Source organism: Pectinophora gossypiella, chromosome 8 (assembly GCF_024362695.1).
Source record: "Pectinophora gossypiella chromosome 8, ilPecGoss1.1, whole genome shotgun sequence".
Taxonomy (NCBI): Eukaryota; Metazoa; Arthropoda; class Insecta; order Lepidoptera; family Gelechiidae; genus Pectinophora; species Pectinophora gossypiella.
The window spans coordinates 17,386,282-17,408,276 of NC_065411.1; the positions used below are offsets into that span (position 1 = coordinate 17,386,282).

The 21,995-nt window shown below is 42.5% G+C and overlaps 3 protein-coding genes across 5 annotated transcripts in view; 2 read left to right on the forward strand and 1 right to left on the reverse strand.

The window, feature by feature from the left end:
- LOC126369193 (translation initiation factor IF-2) lies at positions 1–14,477 on the forward strand. The gene is made up of 4 exons (XM_050013488.1): positions 1–330; positions 13,379–13,688; positions 13,773–13,901; positions 13,993–14,477. The coding sequence occupies exons 1-4, from the start codon at positions 254–256 to the stop codon at positions 14,146–14,148; spliced, it is 672 nt and encodes a 223-aa protein (XP_049869445.1). The 5' UTR covers positions 1–253; the 3' UTR covers positions 14,149–14,477.
- Positions 14,230–15,394, forward strand: LOC126369168 (putative polyketide hydroxylase). Its single transcript, XM_050013464.1, has 3 exons — positions 14,230–14,250; positions 14,432–14,608; positions 15,194–15,394. Exons 1-3 carry the CDS (start codon positions 14,230–14,232, stop codon positions 15,392–15,394), a joined length of 399 nt encoding a protein of 132 aa, XP_049869421.1.
- LOC126369030 (sodium-independent sulfate anion transporter) overlaps positions 15,342–21,995 on the reverse strand; it is a 21,368-nt gene continuing 14,714 nt past the window's right edge. For all 3 annotated transcript variants that reach the window (XM_050013307.1, XM_050013309.1, XM_050013308.1), the window contains exons 3-8: positions 21,381–21,483; positions 18,081–18,603; positions 17,828–18,002; positions 16,628–16,957; positions 16,404–16,544; positions 15,342–16,272 (exon numbers count right to left, since the gene is read on the reverse strand). In XM_050013307.1, coding sequence (XP_049869264.1) covers positions 15,707–16,272; positions 16,404–16,544; positions 16,628–16,957; positions 17,828–18,002; positions 18,081–18,603; positions 21,381–21,483 — 1,838 coding nt within the window. In that variant the 3' untranslated portion in view covers positions 15,342–15,706. The remainder of the gene's footprint in view (positions 16,273–16,403; positions 16,545–16,627; positions 16,958–17,827; positions 18,003–18,080; positions 18,604–21,380; positions 21,484–21,995) is intronic.

A 21,995-nucleotide genomic window follows, 5' to 3' on the forward strand; every position in this document is an offset into this window, starting at 1 on the left:
GCATCTCTACTTGGTCTGTGGTTTCTCCTTTGGTAAACAAACGAACGAACGAAAGATTTTATTTATCGAAATTAATACTTAAAACCTACAAGCCTAAGCCTAAAACTATAATTGTGTTATATTAGAAACACAGAAAGTTTTTTAATTAGCTTCGTTACTATATTATTAATTTTAACATTGATAACACTACTTACTGTATGTCTTGTAGATTTAATATTTTAGTGTAGGTTATAAAGTGTGCTGAACTTTCAAAATGGGCAGAAAAATACCAGCAAAAAAACATAGAGGTGTGAAAGACCCTCTCCTGCAGCAAGCCAGACGTCTTCAAAGGTGAGGGCACTTTTTGTATTTTTTAATATAATTATTAGTGTAGATCTAAGAGAATGTAATCACTACCCAAAGCGTTAGGCAAAGGTGTATTATATATACTAATACACCCACACATGAAGAAGAAGAGGGGACTATATTTCCAAAAATCCTAGACATGGACCGATTACCAATCTTTCTTCTTATATCACCTACTTTCAACATTATACACATACATTTTTAAAACTGTGTTACTAGGTACCTATTACCATAGGCCACATTTCAATTCTTTTTCTCTATTTAATAAAAGAAGACATAAAACTGCCTCACCCAGCAGGGTCCATGTAAAAACAGCGTTGTGGTTCACTCCACATCCTGTGCCATGTGAGGCCCTTTTATTTCAGGAAGCCACCGCCTTATGACCATTTCAACGAATATCCTTTTCTTTACGCTATTTTGTAAAAGGCTAGTTGACTAAAATTTAAAACATACTACCTATTGGTTAATAATATATATATTTTTTAACTTATTTTCAAGTAATAATAATATTCAATATTTATGATTAATAGATTTGTTATACTTATATCTTATCTGCATGACATAATTAATATTCAAAAACTTAAAACCATGCAATTTATTTTTAGTGGTCACAAGCCTATTATTTTCTCTTTTGTGTGTGGAGTCCTTTTATAATAAACAATTTCTATTCTAATCTTTTTAACTGATATCCAAATATTTAATTATCAATGGTAAACTTGTCATAATACATTTAGATACCTAATGTGTAATATATTGCTGAAAGTTGGATGTTAAATAAAGCAATGGAAACCAAAATAGAAGCATTTGAGACGCGGCTAACAGGTGTACGTTGAAAGTATGGACTGAGAAAATTACAAATGTAGATGTATTAAAGAGCATGAAGAAGAAGAGAGAAGTTTAAAACGGAAGATTGCATATATTGGCCACATACATAGACACAGCAGATACCGCATATTGAAAGAAATTTTGGAAGGGAAAACAGATGGGAAAGGGGAAAGGGAAGGGGAAGAGAGGAGATAAACTGGTTGGATAATAAAAAGAAAAAAGGGCTGACAATAGGGACGCAGATGCGCTCTTCAGACTGGCTCAGAATAGGGAAGACTTTGCGGTGGTGGTCTCTGACCCCCGATAGGGAATGGCAGTTTTAGAAGAAGATATCAGTCTCGCGTCAGGCGTCATAGCGTATAGACGACTTACGATCGGGAAATATTTGTTTTTATTTTTCTACCCTCATAGTGAAAGTGATTAAGTGAATTATGAGTGATTCTGATGATGATGAAGAGGTTCTACCTAACATTTTGGTGGAAGATTATACGCCGAGAAAAGTGAAACGGATAATCCTCGGATCTTCACCCACCAGGCCTAGTGATGTAGAAGATGTTAACTTGGAGGTTAGCTTAGGGACCCAGAGTTCGGGTAATTCGAAAAGAACTAGACAGGACCTAAGTACACCTGAGGAGGAAGGAGGATTTATTATATTCACTAATAAAAAGAAAAGGAGGACATCAACAACCGTGAAAGACAACCATCTACCCTCATTTCATGAAGAAAATAATAATATGATCTTCTGGGAAGTTTCCATCTCATCTACCGAAGCATTACCTAAACAACTAGGGATAGCAAAATTTTTTAAATCTGAAAATATACAAGGAATTTTGAAAGTCACATATAAGAACCCATATAAAATATTGATTTGGTTTGTTAGTAAGACAGCAGCTGAGAACTTTATAAATAATAAAAACGTAAAAGAAAGAAGCTGGACATGTAGAATGACAGATGAGGTAGTGTATACCTATGGAGTGGTGAGAGACATAGAAAAGGAGGAGAACGAAGAGGAGATTAAAAATATTTTGGAGTGTGATGTGGAAATACTGGCAGTGAAAAGACTCCTGAGAAAGGATGAACAGGGGAAATGGTCTGCGAGTGAATCAATACGGATTAGCTTCAAAGGAAACACACTCCCACCATATGTTCGAGCATATGGTTGTCGCATGAGTGTGGAACCATATACGTTTCCGGTAACGCAATGCTCAAAGTGCTGGAGGTACGGTCATGTAAAGCATTTTTGTCAATCCAAGGTTCAACTCTGCCCGAAATGTGGAGACGAACATGATAACTGCATGACTAGTAACTTCAAGTGTATTAACTGCAAGGGAGATCACATGTCTATCTTGAAAAGCGTATGCCCAGCTTTTAAACGGGAAAAAAGCATTAGAAAATACATGACTGAAAATAATTGCACTTATAAAGTGGCCTTAAAGGAGTTGAAGTCAAGTACAGAGAAGCGACAGATTAGACATAACTTAAATGACAGAGAAACAGTGCAAGAGCCTGGTAATTATCACACAACTAAGTATGAGGTATCGCCTTCTTACGCTGAAGTGCTACGCAGCAATCCGCAAGCTCCACAAGGAGCAGAAGTAATGGAATCGGAAGACACTATACAGGTGGATCAAGTCCACAAAACATACAAAACAAAGAGGGTTATCAGTACAAAGAAGAAAGCAAAAAAGAAACGCCAAAACAAAAGGTATCAAGAAGAATGCTTCTCCTCGGAAGAAGGAAATAATAATAGTGATTCAGCGGAAGAAGCAGAGGAAAAAGCTAAAAGAACTACTGCGACACTATTAACAAAATTTTTGGATAAGCTGAAAGAGATAATTTTTGCACGCTATGATACTTCAACAAAAATAGATATGGTTTTAACCTTAATTGTTATGGCAATAAAAGAAACAGTCGCTGTGTCGCAGGTTCTAAGCTGGTTTACAGTAAATAACCTAGTTCTAAATGCTAAGAAAACGAAGTGTATTAAATTTGTTCTACCAAACGTAAAGAAAGTAAATAATAACATTAAAATTAACGACGAGAAACTAGATTTTGTTGAACACACCGTTTTCTTAGGAATTACTGTAGATTCAAAACTTCAATGGGGCCCACATATTGTATCACTAGCGGGCAAGCTAAGTTCAGCAGCATATGCCGTCAGAAGAATCCGACAACTCACAGATGTACCCACTGCTAGACTTGTCTACTTCAGCTACTTCCACAGCATAATGTCTTACGGTATTTTATTGTGGGGTCGAGCCGCTGATGTAGAAACTATTTTCATTATTCAAAAAAGGGCAGTTCGCGCTATTTATAATCTGCGTTGTCGGGACTCTTTAAGGGAGCTGTTTAAAGAAATAAATATACTGACGGTCGCAAGTCAATATATTTATGAAAACATTATGTATGTGCGTAAAAATGTATCTCTCCTTCCGAGAAACTGTGAAAGGCATACTTACAATACAAGGAATAAAAATAAAATTGTTGTTCAAAATTCTAGATTAAGTAAATTAAATTCATCTTTTTTGGGGTTATGTATACGTTTTTACAATAAAATACCAGATAATATTTTAAATTTGTCAGAGAACAAATTTAAAGCTCACGTGAAGCTTACTTTATGTAAAAAAGCCTATTATAAGATTAATGATTACCTAAATGATAAAAATGTCTGGTATTGAATGTGTTCCTCTAGTTATTAAATAACTTGTAATGTACCCTCATTGATTTAAAAGATGTGTTGCTGTTGCAGTTTCTTGTCATTTCTTCTCCTCAGCCATAACACCTTGCGAAATGACGTAAATTCAAAAATGTTACATTGACCTTCAACAAGTTTATCCATGATAATTACGTTGAATAAATGATTCTGATTCTGATTCTGATTCTGAGTGGTGAAACATTTGAACTGGGAGGTGATTCTTAAGTGGTTTGCTTTACACAATACCAATGGCTAAGATAAATAATAAGTTTGCTATTACAATATTCCAATGGAATGCCAATAGTTTACAATCTAAAGCACGGAATTTTGATCTTCTTTTACATCAAGAAAAAGTTCATATGGCGTTTGTAAGTGAAACATGGCTCTCAGAGGAGACCGTCTTAAAGTGTAGTGACTATAATATTGTGAGAGATGACAGAGATGATTCCTATGGAGGCCTGTGTACTATTATTCATAAATCTATAAAGTTTTCTGCAAAATCCTTTAATACAAGAAACTCTGATATGCAAGTTATGGTCGTCGAAACATATAATATACCGGGTCTTAAACATATTATATCAATTTACTGCCCCCCTTCTGTGGTTACCAACCAAAATGATTGGGACTCTATATTTAGCCTCTACACATCTGAGTGTCTTATAGTAGGTGATATTAATGCCCATCACAACCTTTGGTCATATAAAAACGATAGAAGAGGAGAAACTGTCTATAAAGCTATGTTCGAAAATGATTTCGTGTGTCTTAACGACGGATCGCCTACGCGAATTAAATGGGTCAACGGTTTCTTGCAGAAAACTTCACCTGACGCTTCATTCGTAACAACTGATATTGCCACAAACTTAAGTTGGCGAACTTCTAATGAAAGTTTGGGCAGTGACCATGTTGTGATTATCATTAACTGTGGATATATACCATCTAAGTCGTTCACTAAGAAACGAAATTTCAAGGAAGCCAACTGGGAAGAGTATAGAAAGGAGTCAGCAATAGTGTTTGACATCCCGGTATCTTCTGAAGTTCAAACAGCGTATAACTTATTTGTTGATAATATTCAAATATTAGCTGATAAATACATTCCTTGGATTAAAACGTGTAACGACCCAACATCTTTGTTTCGGCCCAAACAATATTGGAGTAAAGAGATATCTCAAGCCGTGGCTGAAAGACGCCTAGCCCTCGCTAAGTTGCGACGTAACCCAACTCCAGGAAACCTTTCAAATTGGGAAGCAAAAATGGCTCGTGCTGATGATCTTATTAAAAGCGCTAGATCCAAATCATGGAAGGATTTCTGTACAAGTATCGACCACGAAACTTCGGCTTCAAACATGTGGAGAAAGATGAGATGGGTGAAGGGAGGCTGTAATAGTAGAGCCGGCGTGGATCCTAAGAAAGCTAAAGAACTTCTTCAATATTCAATATTCTTTATTTGCATACTATGATGGTGTACAAGTTTGTAAGTTACATGTATGAGTTTCACATCATAGACCCTTTCGGGCACAACAAAATAGAAGTTTAAAAGAGAGGAGGAAGCTTTTCAAGTAGTAACATCAGTATCATTAAGGTATTCACTAGTACTATAGTAACATTTATTAATGAGAAGTTCTTTTATTTTTTTAATAAAGATTTTGTCACTTTTTTCTTCTTTTAATATGTTAGGCAGTTTATTATAAATTTTGATGGACATCACATATGGGCTACAAGAATGCAGGACGAGTCTAGATATAGGTAAATTTAATCTTTTTCCATGGCGCAATGTGTACTTTACAGGGAGATCTTCGCGACGTTTAAAAAAAATCTTGGTATTTACGAACAAATTTACAAATTTCTAAAATATATAAAGAAGGAAGCGTAAGTATTTTATGATTTCGGAAGTGTGGTCGACAGCTATCTGTTTGTTTTAAATTATTTAAGATCCTGATTATTTTTTTCTGTAGAATAAATAAAGTAGGTGCCTCGGTACTATTACCCCACAATATAATGCCATAAGTAAACCATGAAAATGCATACGCATAGTATAGGGTGAGAGCAGTAGAAAAGTCTGTAGTTTTTTTAATTTCTTTAAGGGCGTAATTGAATCGGGATATTTTATTTGAAATTTTTTGTATGTGTTTTTTCCAATTTACATGTTTATCTATATCTAGTCCTAAGAGCGTTGATTCATTTACTAGTTCAATTTGGATCCCGTTGTAATTAAAATTAATGTCTAAAGATCGTTTTTGGGGAGGGTGAAAAATCATAAGTTTCGTTTTTAAATAATTGATTTGTAAATTGTGAGATTGCATCCATGTTGTAACTGTTTTTAGGATAGAGTTCAATTTTTCAATAAGATTTGTACTGTTTTCACTTTGAGTTAAAATTGATATGTCATCTGCAAATAAGACACAGTGTTCATTTAATATTTTAGGCAAATCATTGATATACAGGGTGTTAGTGACATCGTAACGAAAAAAAAAATGGAACGCCTATTTTATTGTACTAAAAATGATGGTGGGTGTTTTTCTTGTCGCAAATGTTTAATTAAGATTTTCAATTTTTATTGTGCCGCAATGTAAGTCGAACAACGCGCCACACAGACGCTAAACTTACGCGCGGCTACGTTACGCGTGCGTGATACGATGTTGATATCTAGGTAGGAGTTTTCATTCTCTTGTATTTAGATGCTTAGTGGTTCAACGTTTAAAAATGTTGTTTGTTGAAGTAGAACACCTACTGCCACGATTTTTCACGCACGGTACCTACCTACCAGTTATTAAAACGTTCCTAACTTATTAACAATAAAAACCCTACTCTTGCCTTACCTTAATTGTTATTCCTTCGGATGAAGTACCTAGGTAGGTACCCTAGAACATGTCACGTCACGTAGGTATGCAACATCGCGTTTCCTCCGCGGTAGGTAGGTATCACACGCACTCACAAACACAACACCTTGCTCTTTAATAAACATCAACAATCTTCCATACTTTTGCGCAGTAAATGGTCTATGATCTATCATCATAGTCGACACTACTCATTTACAGAATGAAACAAACACTCACAAACACGAAAAAAATATCCTCGAAAAACATCACGCGATTCGGGTCAAGCTTAGTATTCGACTGAGCGGAAGCGCGCGGCGGCGTTAGCGCAAAGCATCAAAGGCGCCGACTAAGGGCGCCGAGCGCCGACGACGCACCGGCCGCGGCCGAGTCGAGCCGACGACTAGACAGAGAGAGAGAAGTATGTTTATGGTGCAAGTGACAGAGAAAGAAATAGTATCTGTTCGTATGCCTACTTTATTGGCGAGCGTTGCCCTTGACCCGTGCGCCGGCTATTCACCTGCGCATAGCTGAAGTTGTAGATACGTTATTATTATTATTGATGACATTGATAAAATTTAATAATTAGTAATTTTTATTTGTTTATTTTAAATGTGCGTTCTATGCAGCTTAAAACACAATATGGGACTGAAAACAATCTAATTTTTTTATGAATTTGGCGACAGGAAACTTCACTTGATACCTATCAACTCAAAGAAATACCTAGTATCTGTTCGTAATGCCTACTTTATTGGCGCGCGTTGCCCTTGATCCGTGAGGCTATTCACGTCCGAGTATCCATCAAGACAGATCAAACAAGCCCTAACTCGGAGGTCTTGCGTCCCAGGATCCTTTAATTATGTCTTAGAACCTTCTTGGCCTATGTGGTCCAGTGGTTGAGCGATGGGATGCGGAGGGTCCGGGTTCGTATTCCGGTGGGGACATATCACAAAAATCTGTTTATAAGGCCTTTGGTTGGGACGTTACAGGCTGATCACCTGATTGTCCGAAAGTAAAATGATCCGTGCTTCGGAAGGTACGTTAAGTCGTTGCTCCCGTCTACTAGGTACTTATGTAAGCACGTAGCCGTTACATGAATATTGTACACAGAACAGGATAGGTTTAATTAGTTCTTTACTGATGATTTAACAATGAGATTTAAAACCACGAATAACTTAGTACTTAGTACCTCGGTACCAACATGTAACAAGAAAAATAAGATCACTCCTCTCGGACAATTTTTTTCTTTGAACATGCCGACATTGCCTACGCGGCGGAGTTGCCGAACTATCGATAGGTAGATTATCAATTGTTGAACTTGAAAATTGTCTAAACTATCGAAAGTAGTGATAGTACATTTAGATCGATACTAGCGATAGTACCGATAGGTCTTGCTTTGTAATAATAATGGGTATTGATCTAAAAGATCTATCGATAGGTACCTACTATTGGTTTTTTTTAACTAGGTATCGATAGAATATCGATAGGCAACACTCTGGCGGAGTGTCCGCCCAATTCTAGACGCGATCTCGCTCGATTTTTGTGTAGCGAGGTTTTGCGTAGGTACTTACATACTAAGTTGGTGGATGGTTGACATAGTAGGTAACTAATTACCTAATCTGTGGTGGTTGTGTTAGTTGGTTGTTAGTTATTCTAATGACAACAAAGAATACAATTATTTACTGTTTCAACTGTTTTAGGTAGATAATGGCCCCGATTCCTATGAGTAAATGAATGAATAACCCGGTCGAATCAAAAAGGTATCTCGCTGGTATGCAAACCGTTTGACGTGTGCTGTCAACTTAATTCTGTCGGTTGTTTTAGATTTCTGCTTAAAATTGACGTGTATTCCATAAATTTTATGCCTGTTGATTATCCGTCCATTTAAGAATAAGAATAAAATAAATTTATAAATTTACGATAGACAGAGAAAGAAATAGGATCGGTTCGTAGTGCCTACTTTGTAGGCCGCGCCGCCGCCGCGCCGCCGCTGGCGTGCGGCGCGGGGCGCGCGGAGCGGGGCGCGCGGCTCAGTGCGTGTGGCCGTTGACCCGTTCGAGCAGCTGTTGTCTCCATTACATCGAAAATTTTCGATAATTTGTCATTATTGTTTTTTTTATTGAAATTTGGGTTCTATGCAGCTAAAAACACAATATGGAATTGAAAATAATTAAAAACAAAACTCAAAATTTCATGAATTTTGCGACGGAAAATTCCACTAGATATTAACTCAGAATCATGGTCTGAATCATCCCTCTCAGTATTCGTTACGATGTCACTAACACCCGGTATATCAAAAATAAGAGACATCCGAGAACACTACCTTGAGGAATTGACGAATTTATTATTTTTTTCTCTGATCTTACCATTAAAATTGAATTTTCACTTTCATTGTAATGTTCTAATTCTACATATTGCACTCTATTTTTTAAATATGATGCAAACCATTTAAATGTTATACCCCGGATCCCAATACCATAAAGTTTACTGAGCAATATATCGTATTGGACAGTGTCATAAGCTTTTGTCATGTCCAATAGTAACCCCACAGCGTATTTTTTATTATTTAAAGTATTTAAAACTTCTTGTACATATTTATATACAGCTAATGTAGTAGATTTATTTTTTCGGAAACCATTTTGGCTTTCATCAAAAATTTTATATTTCACTCACACACACACTCACTCACTACACTTCACTTATTTTATTTTTTATTTCATTTTATTTTTCTTTACTCGCTGACTCCGGATAATGTTGCTGAGCCTGAACCATGCTTTTCTTTTACATCAACTTCAAGTTTAGAAATTCCGATAACATTACCTGAACTACTAAACTGCTTAAAAAAGAAGGACACTGCTCCAGGAATAGATAACATTTCATATTCTATGATGTATAATCTTTCCAAAAATGCAAAATTAATTCTAGTCAAAATTTTTAACACTATTTTACTAACTGGTACTGTCCCTAATCAATGGAGAGATGTTCAGATACTTCCCATACTTAAGCCAGGAAGAGACCCTCGTTTGTCCTCTTCACTACGCCCAATTTCACTTATGTCTTGTCCGTGTAAGATTTTACATTTCATTCTTATGAAAAGGATTGAGTGGTTGGTGGAGAGTAGGCGTCTCCTTCCTGACTCATCTACGGGGTTTAGACGGGCTCATACTTGTTTGGATAATCTATCAATACTAACATCTGATATACGAGGGGAGGTCAAAAAGTTCGCGGAATGAGGGGGAAGGGGGTCGAAATTAAACACGAAACTATTTTTCCTTTTCAATATATTCTCCCTTAACCTTAACACATTTTCCGGATCTATCAAATAATTTGTTTATTCCATCATAAAAAAAAGATTTCTCTTTGCTGTCAAAATAGGCCGAAATTGCAGACTTGACTTCTTCATCATCGCCAAATTTTCGTCCACGCAGTTCCTTTTTCATTTTTGGGAACAAATAATAATCGCTGGGGGCCAAGTCTGGACTGTAAGGCGGGTGGTTTAATTTTTCGAACCCGCATCGGTGAATGGCAGCCGTCGCAACATGGCACGTGTGGACGGGTGCGTTGTCGTGCAAAAGGAGCACACCTCTTGACAGCTTTCCTCTTCTTTTTTCCTTGATAGCCTCTTTCAATCTATCCAGTAAAGAAGCGTAGTAATGTCCCGTTATAGTCACACCACGATCTTTGTAATCAATCAGCAAAATACCTTCTGTATCCCAAAAAATAGTGGCCATGATCTTTCCGGCCGATTGTGACACCTTAAACTTCTTTGGAGGAGGTGTGCCTTTTTTATGCCACTGCATCGACTCTTGCTTCGACTCAGGTTCATAGTGGTGAACCCAGGTTTCATCTCCAGTAACAATCCGGGCCATAACTTCTTCCTTATTCTCTCCACAGAGCTCTAAAAACTGGCGAGAACACTCGACACGCTCGCTTTCTTGAAGTGGCGTGAGCATTCTTGGAACCCATCTTGCGCTGACCTTAGTCATCCCAAGATGTTGATGTAGGATATTTAAAATACTTGTTTCGGATACACCGACCATTGCTGCAAGCTGCTTCTTCTTCAAGCGGGTATCTTCTAATACAAGTTTCTCTACTTTTTCGATGATTTCCGGCGTGGTGGCCTCAATGGGCCGTCCGGAGCGGGGGTCATCTTCAATCGACTCTCTTCCTTGCTTGAAAAGACTATGCCACTTGTAAACCATGGTTTTACCAGGGGCAGAGTCCGCGTAAACTGCTAACAGCTCTTGAAAAATCGTCTGAGCGGATTTTCCTTGCTTGGTGAGGAACTTAATGACGGCGCGGTGTTCAATTTTCTCCATATTCGCTGAGTTCTTCCCGATTCACTTGTTTGCTGGTCGATAGTTCAAACGTTAATGACCCGATTTGCTTCAAACTTGGTACATATACTGTTAATGAGGTGTGCAACTAGCGGCTACCTGTACGAGCAAACCAACCCCCTCCAACCCCTCCATTCCGCGAACTTTTTGACCTCCCCTCGTACAATTAGGATTTTCTAGACAGAAACCTACCATTGCCTGTTTTATTGATGTTGAAAACGCATATAATAACGTTAACATTCGGTCACTGATTAATATTTTACAGAATATCGGTGTGGGTGATAGAATATCTAAATATTTATGGATTTTTTTATCAGATAGACGTTGTAGGGTATTTTTGAATTGCGGGGACGAGATGTTAGTTAGACATACCGGTCGAGGATTGGCTCAAGGCGATCCTATATCACCTCTTCTGTTTAATATTGCCACTATGGAAATAGGGAATACTATTAGTAATGTTTGTATTTCTCAGTATGCTGATGATTTCGTTTTGTATAAGACAGTAGATGGGTGTACTTTAGACACTGTTATCCTTCTTAGGTATGCTATAGAAGCCATGGTTAAGTTATTAGAAAAAGTCGGTTTGTCTATATCTGAATCCAAATCTAATTTGTGTATTTTTAAGAGATCAAGAAATGATATTCAGGTTAATCTTGATATTAATGGTACGCCACTCAGGGTTGTTAATAAAGTTAAATACTTGGGATTGTGGCTCGACGCTTCTTTGAGGTGGGGGCTTCATGTAAAGGAGCTATGTGATAAGACGTACAAACACATTAATATCCTGAAAGTTTTGGCAGGGAAGTCATGGGGAGTTCACCCTAAACACCTTCGGCGTCTTTATATATCTCTATTGAGAAGTCGGTTGGACTATGGCAGCTTCCTTTATGGAAGCTGTGCTATGTCTCACCAAAAAAAACTTGATATTTTACAAAATAGAGCGCTGAGGGTGTGTGGGGGTTTCATACGCAGTACACCTATTATTGCCATGGAGAGTGAGCTCTCTATACCTCCGTTATTTGTGCGGCGATATTGGCTTGGGTGCAGATATTTGTTTAGGATTAAAGGAAAATTAAATCATAATATCATACATAGGCTACAAAGCATTATTGAAAGGCGCCGTCACTTCACTACTAAAAATTTCCCTTTGTTGGCTAAAACTCTAGATGATTGGAGAGACTTGAATGTTCATCAAAATTCCAAATTAGACGTATTTTCATTAAATATTTGGGCTTCTTATATAGACGCCAGATTAGCTGTTTTCGACAATATTAACAAGATAAATGTACCCAAGCGCAATCTAATAGATCAAGACTTAAGGAATACTACTTTGGAAATGTTGTCGAGTAATTATTCCCAGTTTTATAAAATCTATACTGACGGGTCCAAATCAGTACAGGGGGTTGGAGCTGCACTCTTTGATCCCCAGCGGAATATATCGTATAGATGGAAATTGCACAGCGAGGCATGTGTGATGCGCGCCGAACTGGTGGCCATTAGGGAAGCCTTAGCATATGCTAATGGGTTGCCGGATGACCGTCCTGTGGTGATATTGTCGGACTCGAGGAGTGCTCTCCAACACCTAACTCGTTGTGTATCGGGATATTCGGGACAAAAGGGAATGCCCATTGCCTTTGAATCTCTAGCTTTAATTCGTGAGATGACTCAAAAGGGTAGAGGTTTAAAGATCCAATGGATTCCAGCTCATGTGGGTCTTCTTGGAAATGAGGTGGTAGACCAACTTGCAAAAGCTGCTGTAATGGGTGGGTCGGTTCTTGATTCGAAACCCTATGCCAGTGAACTTATTCCTGTCATTAAGAAAAGATGTTTGGAAAAATGGGAGTATCACTTTGGTGAATTGTCATTGGCAAGGGGTGTTGGAGTCTGGTACAGGACCATCCAGGCAAGTCCGCTATGGATTCCTTGGTTTGAGAATGCCAACCTCAATAGGAAGCTATTGATCTCAGCTCTCAGGCTGCGTTCCGGACACATCCCAACAAATAAGTTTTATCATTTAATGGGTATTAAACCTTCACCTCTGTGCCATGTCTGTCATATGGTCGATGACCTCTACCATATTTTGTTGGAATGTGCCCGGAATATAGACGTGAGAAGAAAGGTTTTTCGCTCTCAAGGTGTCATTTCTCTTGGCAACGGAGAAGTCAATTGCTGGTTGGCAGAGCCACTATCAAGTAAGGCTTTTAGTTTATACTATCTGGTTGACCAATCCCTTGCCTAAGGGATAGGTACACGAAAGCACCTATGAGGCTGGCATGATCACACAGGGTGTTCAAAGCCTCGTTAAAAATAAGAATAAAAAAAAAAAGAAGAAGATAAATTTATAGTTGTTTTATCATTGTCAGTTTGAAGGGTAAAATCAACGCACCGCCGAGGAACCCCGACGAGCAGCCGGTGCCGAAGTCTTTGACGAGATTGTTCGCGCCGCTGAACCGGCTGCCGCGCGCGGGGGTCGCGGGGAGCACGGGTGCCGCGGTGCGGACGGGGGCCGCCGGGCGCGTGGGGGCCGCCGGGCGCGTGGGGGCCGCAGGGCCAGCGGGCGGCGCCGTGGCGCGGCTGCGGCGGCTGCCGGGCGAGGATGCGCGCTCCTTCTCGCGCCGCATCACGGGCGCCGTGCGCGCGCTACACGCCGCCGACGACGCGCAGGAATACCCGGTAGTGACATCGCTCCCCAATGATCTCCGATATTATTTATGACAACACATATTTTAATATTTGGTATTTTTTGTGGGTAAACAGCAGGAAGAAGAAGAGGAGGAGGTGTTACAGCGGCGGCGGCGGCGAATGCGCGCCGTCGCGCCCGAGCGGCCCTCGCGCGCGCAGCGGCGCAAGCTGCGGCTGAGGGAGGCCAAGCTGGCCGCCGACCAGGTGCGCAGCGTACCACTCTCTGGGGCATAGCTCGTGATCCCAAGGTCGCGTTGCGTGAGCAGGCTTTGATAATACGGTGTGGTTGTGGCAGGCCCGCGCCGCGGACGCGCGCAGCGAGCTGGTGTACGAGCGCGTGGCCTTCGGGGACACCGCGGCGGCGCCGCCCGCGCTGCCGCCGCCACGCCTGCCCCGCGCCGCCGCCGCCGCCGCCGCGAGGGTGAGTGCCCTGGTTCTTGAAAATGGGTGACACATTGAAGCTTATTGTGAGTAATTACGGCCATTTGTCTTTTGATGACTTGAAGCTTTTTGCACCCTAACAGGCATTTACATGACCGCTGCGGGAGATTATGTATTAACTTTCCGGCCGTGTTGATTCGAGTTTCGTAGTGCTGGTATTGTCTTCATTATTACTATTACATATAGTGGGCGGGAAGGCAGAACACCATTTGATTTGTCATAAATGAATTTCTTTGACTTCGGACCGTTGTAGTTGTGGCGTGCAGCCTGTATGACTATAATGTGGTGTGCAGCCGGGGCGGCGCGAGTTGCTGCTGACGCCGCTGCTGCGGGCCGCGGGCGCGGGGGCGGGGGCGGGGTCGGCGCCGACGGGGGCGGCGGGGGCGGGGGCGGCGGCGGGCGAGGCGGAGCGGCGGCGGCTGGCGGCCGTGGCGGCCTACCGCGCGCATAAGGCCGCGCGACGGCAGCAGGTGGCTTCATAGCGGTTACGCCCGCATTGTACCATTATGTAAATATAGCCATCTTAAGTGTGATTTAACCTCGGGAGTTTAATAAAACAAAAGCATACTCTTAGAGAGTTTTAATTGTACTGTACGTATCTACGTTCTTGGAACGTAGCATACTATAAACTTTCACGGTAGACATTGATTAAACGCTGTACAGGGCATGGTATACGCGGGAGCGGCGCTCGCCTCGCGCCTCGAGAGTCGCAGCAGTTGGATAATACACGATAGTGAGAGAAAAGCTTAAATAGAATCCACGGTATGTCGTTAGTCACGGGATTGTGCGACGACCGCAGTGAAGCCGAGTGGAGTGGCGAGACGCGCGGCGAGCGCCCCAGGCCGACCCTGCTGCGGCTGCACAGCACTGTCTTAAATAACTTGTACTTCATTCTTCTAAATTAAATAGATTTGACAAATCTAATATATCACGATCTGTTATTAAGTGTTTAATTAAGTCACATGAGTTTCAACAATGAAAATATATCTATATCCTTCTCACACATAAGTACATAGTTAAATATTTAATAATCGTAATAAATTAGGTATCGTTAGCCTAGCCTAGCATCACAGAAGCGCGAGCCGGATATGTGCGGGGGCGGCTCGCGCCGACCCGCGCTTGGTCGGCCGCCGGGCGCCCGGCGCCGGGCCGGGGCCCGCCGGGGGCCGCTGCGGCCGGGGCCCGCCGGGGGCCGCTGTCGGCCGGGGCCCGCCGGGGGCCGCCAGGCGCCGGGGGCCAGGCCAGGCCCCACATGATATTTGAGCGATATTATGTATTTATTACAATATTACAAAAATAGAGCTTAGCTGAGCGCAGGCGACGAGTCGCGCACGCCCTCGGGCTGCCAAAACCTCTAACAAAATATACCTCTGTCTAAGACGTACTAATAGTAAGTTTTAAATCGACGCCGCGACGCCGATCGGAATTAAAAGCTCACTCGAGGGAACATATTTACAAAACTATTTACACTACCTACTCATATTTTTATAACGTCTCTGTTAGTTATCACACATTTCCGTCAAATCAATCTTAAAATATATCTCGTCTCCTGTTGACGGTGCGAGTATCTATACGGGCAGCCCGTCGCCGGCGGGGCCGGGGGATGCGGCGGCGGGCGCGGGGGCGGGGGCGGCCGCGGGCTTGGTCGTGTGCACGCGGTCGTCGGCCGCCAGCAGCCGGTCCAGCTCGTCGTCCTCGTAGAACACGACGAAGTGCTCCGGCTTGGCCACGGCCTCAAAGATGGAGCACACGGAGGGCTTTACGTTGTAGAAGTAGAGCGGCTGGCGGCGCGCGTGGAAGTCGGCCGTGAGCTGCTCGATGCTCTTGGCCGCCGTGTAGTCGGCGCTGTAAATGTGCGTGCACTCGAGCACCACGGGCACCTGGTTGCCGGCCGCGAACTTGGTGACCAGCCGCCGCACGTAGTCCACCGACGGGAACATGAGGCAGCGGTCCGGCGTCACCATGAGGTACTCCACGCCTGCCTCCGTCTTGAGCATCTCCACGGAGAACTTGGGCCGCGCGGCGTGGTACAGGATGAAGATGATGTTGACGATCACGCCCGTCAAGATGCCCAGCTCCAGCGGCAAGGTCAGGCACAACACGAACGTGCCGATGCCCGGCACCAGGTCCAGCTCTACAAGGAAACAGTCATTTAAGTAATTCAAATGCAAACAACTTGCTGTGGAAAAACTCGATGTAATCTGCTTTTATCGGATTTTACGTTTAAGTGATACTGTTGCAATAAGAATTATAAACCATGCTCACTCTTGGCGCGCCACATCGGTTTGACGACATCGTACTCCACCATGAAGAGGATGGCGGAGATGATGACGGCCGCCAGCGCCGCCTTCGGGATGAACTCGAAGTATGCCGTGAAGAACTGCAGTGCTAGGATCACCATGATACCTGCGGCACGGAACATAGGGACTGGTCAGTGTCTCACTGGGGACGTGCCATCCTACCGAGCAGCAGTGGGGCGGGCCACGTACCGGTGTAGAGGCCGCTGAAGGTGGTGCGCACGCCCGACGAGTTGGACACCACGGACCGCGCCAGCGAGCCGCCGCCCGGGTACGCCTGCACGAACGAGTTGGCCACGCCCGCCACGCCCAGCGCGATCATCTCCTGCGTGGCGTCGATGGTCTTGCCGTCGGAGAAGGCCTTGCAGATGGCGATATCCTCCAGCAGCACGATGAGCGGGATCACGATGATGCCCGAGCCGAGCTCCGACACCATCTCCACGAAGTCGGCCGTGGTGTTGTCGGCGCGAACGTACCACGTCGGCGGCAGCGCCGGCAGCGGCACGCCAGACGGGATCGGACCTGCACACAGCACGCTGGTAGTAGTGTGGGCGGCGTATGGCTTGCTCGACCAAACACAAATATAATATGGAAATACGCACGGTCACTGCACTAGCATAAGTACTTATTATTTTATTTTATTCATAAGATATCCAACAGCAGTTTTACAGGTAAAGTTAAAGTATCTAAATTACATAGACGCATACATACTTAGTCCTATTCTTACGAGTATTAGGGCAGTGTTAGCTAGGGCAAATGGTCGCTTATGTTAAAGCACTGTCCGTACCTACTAATAAAACATAAATAACTACATAGATTCAAACGTGAGACAGCTATACGTACGTAGAAAATTGTACGAAAAAGAGAGTACGATTTTAAAAACAGTTATGATAATGTGTCAAGAAGATTGTGTTGCAGACATACCGGGAATACTTACTGACAATCGCAGATGAGAGAGTCACTGTCCTAGATGACACATTTACATTGCTATAGCTGAATGCAGCTAGTGAAAAAAGACCCCGATATGTCTGCAGGGTGGAGTATGACAAAGCCGATCATGAACCGTGGTCGATATGGTATATTGCGGGTGACGGCGGGTGACGCGAGGACAGCTGCTACCGCTACTGGTATGATATAAACGTGCACCACTATCGCTACACGCACTGCGCCCTGGCGCTTACTAACCACCATGGATATTCTCGGCTGTGACAGCGTAAACAGAAAAACATCTATTGTCATTTTAGTGCACAACAGGAAGATTTAGCTAGAAACGATACATTTTAACAAATATAAAGTAGCAGTCGCCCGCCACCGACAAGAGGGGCACAGCGACTCGGAGCGTTCAAACTCCAAACGGCGTGTAGTGCGATGATCCAACGCGGGATATCTTACCCATGAGCCGAAAGGGCACCTCCCCGACGACGTTGCCAGCGAACCAGAAGCCGATGACGCCGGTGACCACCACCACGATGGCGTTGCGGCACGTCGCCAGCAGCCACAGGCAGCGCGTCAGCGCCCGCTGGCGGGCACTCGCCGTCTCCCCGCCCAGCTTCACCATTCCGATCCGCTGCACGGGCACACACGTTCATTGTTAGTGCTATGATATCATGTTGTCAAAATGTAGAGAGGTGGGTGGGTGACTGACCCTAAGCGCGAGCAGCACGGCGATGCAGACGAAGCCGAGCACGGGGTCCCACAGCGAGGCGTCGTGCAGGTTGCGGAAGATGGAGATCCACTGCTGCAGGAAGGTGGTGCCGGTGACGCGGATGGCGAACAGGTCCTTGACCTGCGAGGTGGCGATCATGAGCGCCACGGCCGACGTGAACCCGGAGGACACGGGCCCCGACACGAAGTTGATGAGGAAACCGAGCCCCAGCACGCCCATGAGCAGCTCCACCAGTCCCGTGAGGAAGTTGAGCAGCACGGCCTTCTCCACAACGCCGCCCGCCACCTGCCACGTGAGCAGCGACGCGATGGCGGTGGGCCCCGCCGGCACGGCGCGGCATCCGCCCAGCACGATGTAGATGAAGCAGCCCAGGAAGGAGCCGTACAGGCCGTGCTGCGGCGGCAGCCCCGCGATGTTGGAGTACGCCAGCGACTGCGGGATCACCGTCAGCCCCACCGTCACGCCCGCGATCAGGTCGCCCACCGCCTTCTCACCGTTGTACCTGCAAACCACCCGCGCACCAAACATTACGTACCAACCTTGTAACAAAGTGACTCCCACTTTACAAATCAGATAAATTGTTTAGGAAGAGAGTGCCCGAGCTTTACCGTCACTTGAATCTTGTAATATCACAAACTTATGACTATATTCCCAATTGGGGTAGCCAGAGGCACATTAATTACATGATGAACTAAATACCCAGGTGTCACCTAGCTTTCTGTTAAACCCACGTGATAGGTGACAAGCCGTATTGCTGTCTACTATTATGAATATTACAGGGTGGCCCAGAAGTTCACGTTCAAAATGAAAAATTGGATCGAAGAGCTCATTAGCTACCAGAAACACCCTATGTATGTTCAGCAATTATTTATGGTTTAGGAGATATGACCCATTTTGTACTTTTTTCTAGATTTTATAACTTACTTCAAAAATAATTATTTTGTCGCTATCCCTTTCTTAATAATTCTTTTATTTTACTTTATAACTATGCCTAAGGATGTGTACCGCTAGGTGAAAAAAGAAAAATAGTCAAATCAAAGATAAAAAAAGAGTTAAGTATTGGAAGTCAAAGTGAGAATTCGACCAAAATTGTTACACTTGTTAAAATTTCGCCGAAGAATAATAATCACATGAGATTGTCATGGACCCTGAAAGTATTTCTAAAAACTGCTCCATTTAATAGGCTTTTAGAAACATCCAAAAAAGTACCGTTAATAAGGGCATAAAACTAAGTAATTAGCTCTCAAAGATTGCACGACAGGCAGATTTTATTTTAGCACCAACAGTGTTTGGGGATAACTTTTTCCTTGAAATCTACACACCTTCATTAAAATACGAATACTAAAAGTGATTGCAAGTTTGTCTTCGGATTGTTGCTATGTCTACCCTGTTAGCGATTATAAGCGTGATTTTTAAATACTTTTTATTGAAAATGTGTCTTTGAGCACCTTTAACAACGTTAGAAAGAAGCAGCTACATTGTATGAGAATGTCAAATTTTCCTTCAAATCTGTCCTAGCAATATTTAAGGTCTAATTACTTAGTTTTTTGCCCGTATTTTTGTTTGGATGTTTCTAAAAGCCTATTACATGGAGCAGTTTTTAGAAATACTTTCAGGGTCCACCACAATCTCATGTGTTTATTATTCTTCGGCGAAGTATTAATAAGTTTAACATTTTTGGTCGAATTCTCACTTTGACTTCCAATAACTTTTTTTTTATCTTTGTTTGACTGTTTTTATTTTTTCACTTAGCGGTACATATGCTTAGACATAGTTATGAAGTAAAATAAAATAATTATTAAGAAAGGGATAGCGACAAAATGATTATTTCTGAAGTAAGGTAGAAAATCTAGAAAAAGGTACAAAATGGGTCATATCTCCTAAACCGTAAATACTTGCTGAACATACATGGGGGTGTTTCTGATAGCTAATGAGCCCCTCTATCCAATTTTTCATTTTGAACGTGAACTTCTGGGCCACCCTGTATGTATAGTGTATTTTAGTCACTTATTCTTACAGTATTTAATAAGATAAAACAATTATATTATTAAACATGTACTGTGTAGCCGAACATGGTGACGCTACGGGAACTAATCACTATTCGAGCTCCACTGACCTAACGTCTTCTCCACTGATTGTCATTATTACAAAATAATAGTACGTGAAGCTATTGAATTCAAAAAACACAAGAATTTCAATAGGGATGATGGATTTAAATTGTCAACACTTGGGATCCAGTGATGAGAGCGCGATCGAAATCTCACGAGTTATCGTCAGACGTGTATGTAGACACTGATTGCGGTGTGTCTCGGCGCTCGACAAATAATAGTCAAGTGAGGGACACCTTTAACCAAACTATAGTAACATTGTATTAAGTAAGTAAAATTTTTATTTTTCATAAGGATACAAAAAAATGGTACAATAAAAACCCCACAAAATCAATTCCTCGGTTTGTCTGGGGGAGTTTGTCGGTATACACCGAAGCCTACAAGACCTTCGCAATCATGGTATAATAAAAGGTATGCTCAATCTGGCTCAATCCTATTAAAAGCCGCCATTGCGAGCTGTTTCATGACATAAGTGTAACATGATTGTTACCATTAAATTAGTATCTCCAACATTCCAAGGACTTAAATTTTATCGAAAATTAAGTGAATTACTGACTAATATAATAACGTACTTAATTACTATCACTTAAACTGTATTTTTTTTTACTAAAAGTTAATTTTGCAATGCAAAGTAAATTAAAAACATTAGTCGTGGGTAATTTATTTTTTACAAAATGGCAAACGAGGGTGATATAACGTCAGCGCGGTTAACCTTGAAATGTTAGCTGTCACTTTTGAGCATATCATGTTGGCAATGACAAGCACTGCGTAGCATCCCTACTTGGTCTGTGACAAGCACTCGCCGCGTCTGACATCCCGTGGGTGGCCACGGCCCCTACAACGCCGCCGAAACGACGGGAAAAACTAATAACGTAATAATGGTCATTGTTTTTACCTTTTTAAATATTGCAGTGTACCTACTTATATTGTATTTTATTACGCGTAATTTGATGGACACGTCTATAATTACACCCGTTGCAAACTGGCTTTTTTTTCCTAGTTGCGTATGGAATTTCGCTCGCTGGCATGACACCATAGCGATGTTATCAAGGGAAATTCCACATAGTTTTTACAATAAGACGATTCAAGTCATGCTGATAGATTGTAATATGTGTATAAAGTAGTGGTTAGTAATATTTGTATGGGTGTGACGTGTAGCGTGCACACTCACTGCGGCAGCCAGGCGGCGATGGGCAGCCGCTTGTTGAGCGTCTTGCGGTTGCAGCGCCGGCGCAGCGCCGCGCGCCAGCCCTCACGCACGCTGCCCTCGCACACTGCAACCAACACGCCGCTCTCAACGCACAACTCCGACACACGCCCGCATACAACATTGGACTGCATTGGGAAGGACTAAGTTACTGGTTAATTCCAAACTAAGTTGTACAATATTTTGAAAGTTGCAAGTTGTTTCACTTGCTGATAAACCACTACAAGTATCAGCCACCGGCGCAGCGGCCCGGTGCGCGCAGCGCGTATGACACCGTGGACCCGGCGGGAAAGATGACCGAAATGCAACATGGAGGACCCTTATACCCAACAGTGGGGTGATGTGGGCTGATGGATTGGGAAACAAGCCCCTAGTGTAGTGAAACATGCTTTATACTCTGCTGGTGAAGTTAACTTCGTTGGTAAGTACGATCACGACACGCCTTACGCAAGATGACACGACACTGCCTTATTTGTACACAACTTATCTCGATTTGTTTTTATTTAGGCGTTTAGTTTTTCAGACTTTTAATCGTTGCATCGAATACAATACCGTTTTAATTATCGTTATAATAAGTAT

Excerpts from the sequence above, each read along its gene's own strand:
- LOC126369193 (XM_050013488.1), top strand. The coding sequence starts at position 254 with ATGGGCAGAAAAATACCAGCAAAAAAACATAGAGGTGTGAAAGACCCT. Across the intron at positions 331-13,378 it reads CAAGCCAGACGTCTTCAAAG|TTTGAAGGGTAAAATCAACG; the intron begins GTGAGGGCACTT and ends TATCATTGTCAG. Across the intron at positions 13,902-13,992 it reads CCAAGCTGGCCGCCGACCAG|GCCCGCGCCGCGGACGCGCG; the intron begins GTGCGCAGCGTA and ends TGGTTGTGGCAG.
- LOC126369168 (XM_050013464.1), top strand. The coding sequence starts at position 14,230 with ATGACCGCTGCGGGAGATTAT. Across the intron at positions 14,251-14,431 it reads TGACCGCTGCGGGAGATTAT|CCGGGGCGGCGCGAGTTGCT; the intron begins GTATTAACTTTC and ends TGTGGTGTGCAG. Across the intron at positions 14,609-15,193 it reads AGGCCGCGCGACGGCAGCAG|CCTAGCCTAGCATCACAGAA; the intron begins GTGGCTTCATAG and ends AGGTATCGTTAG.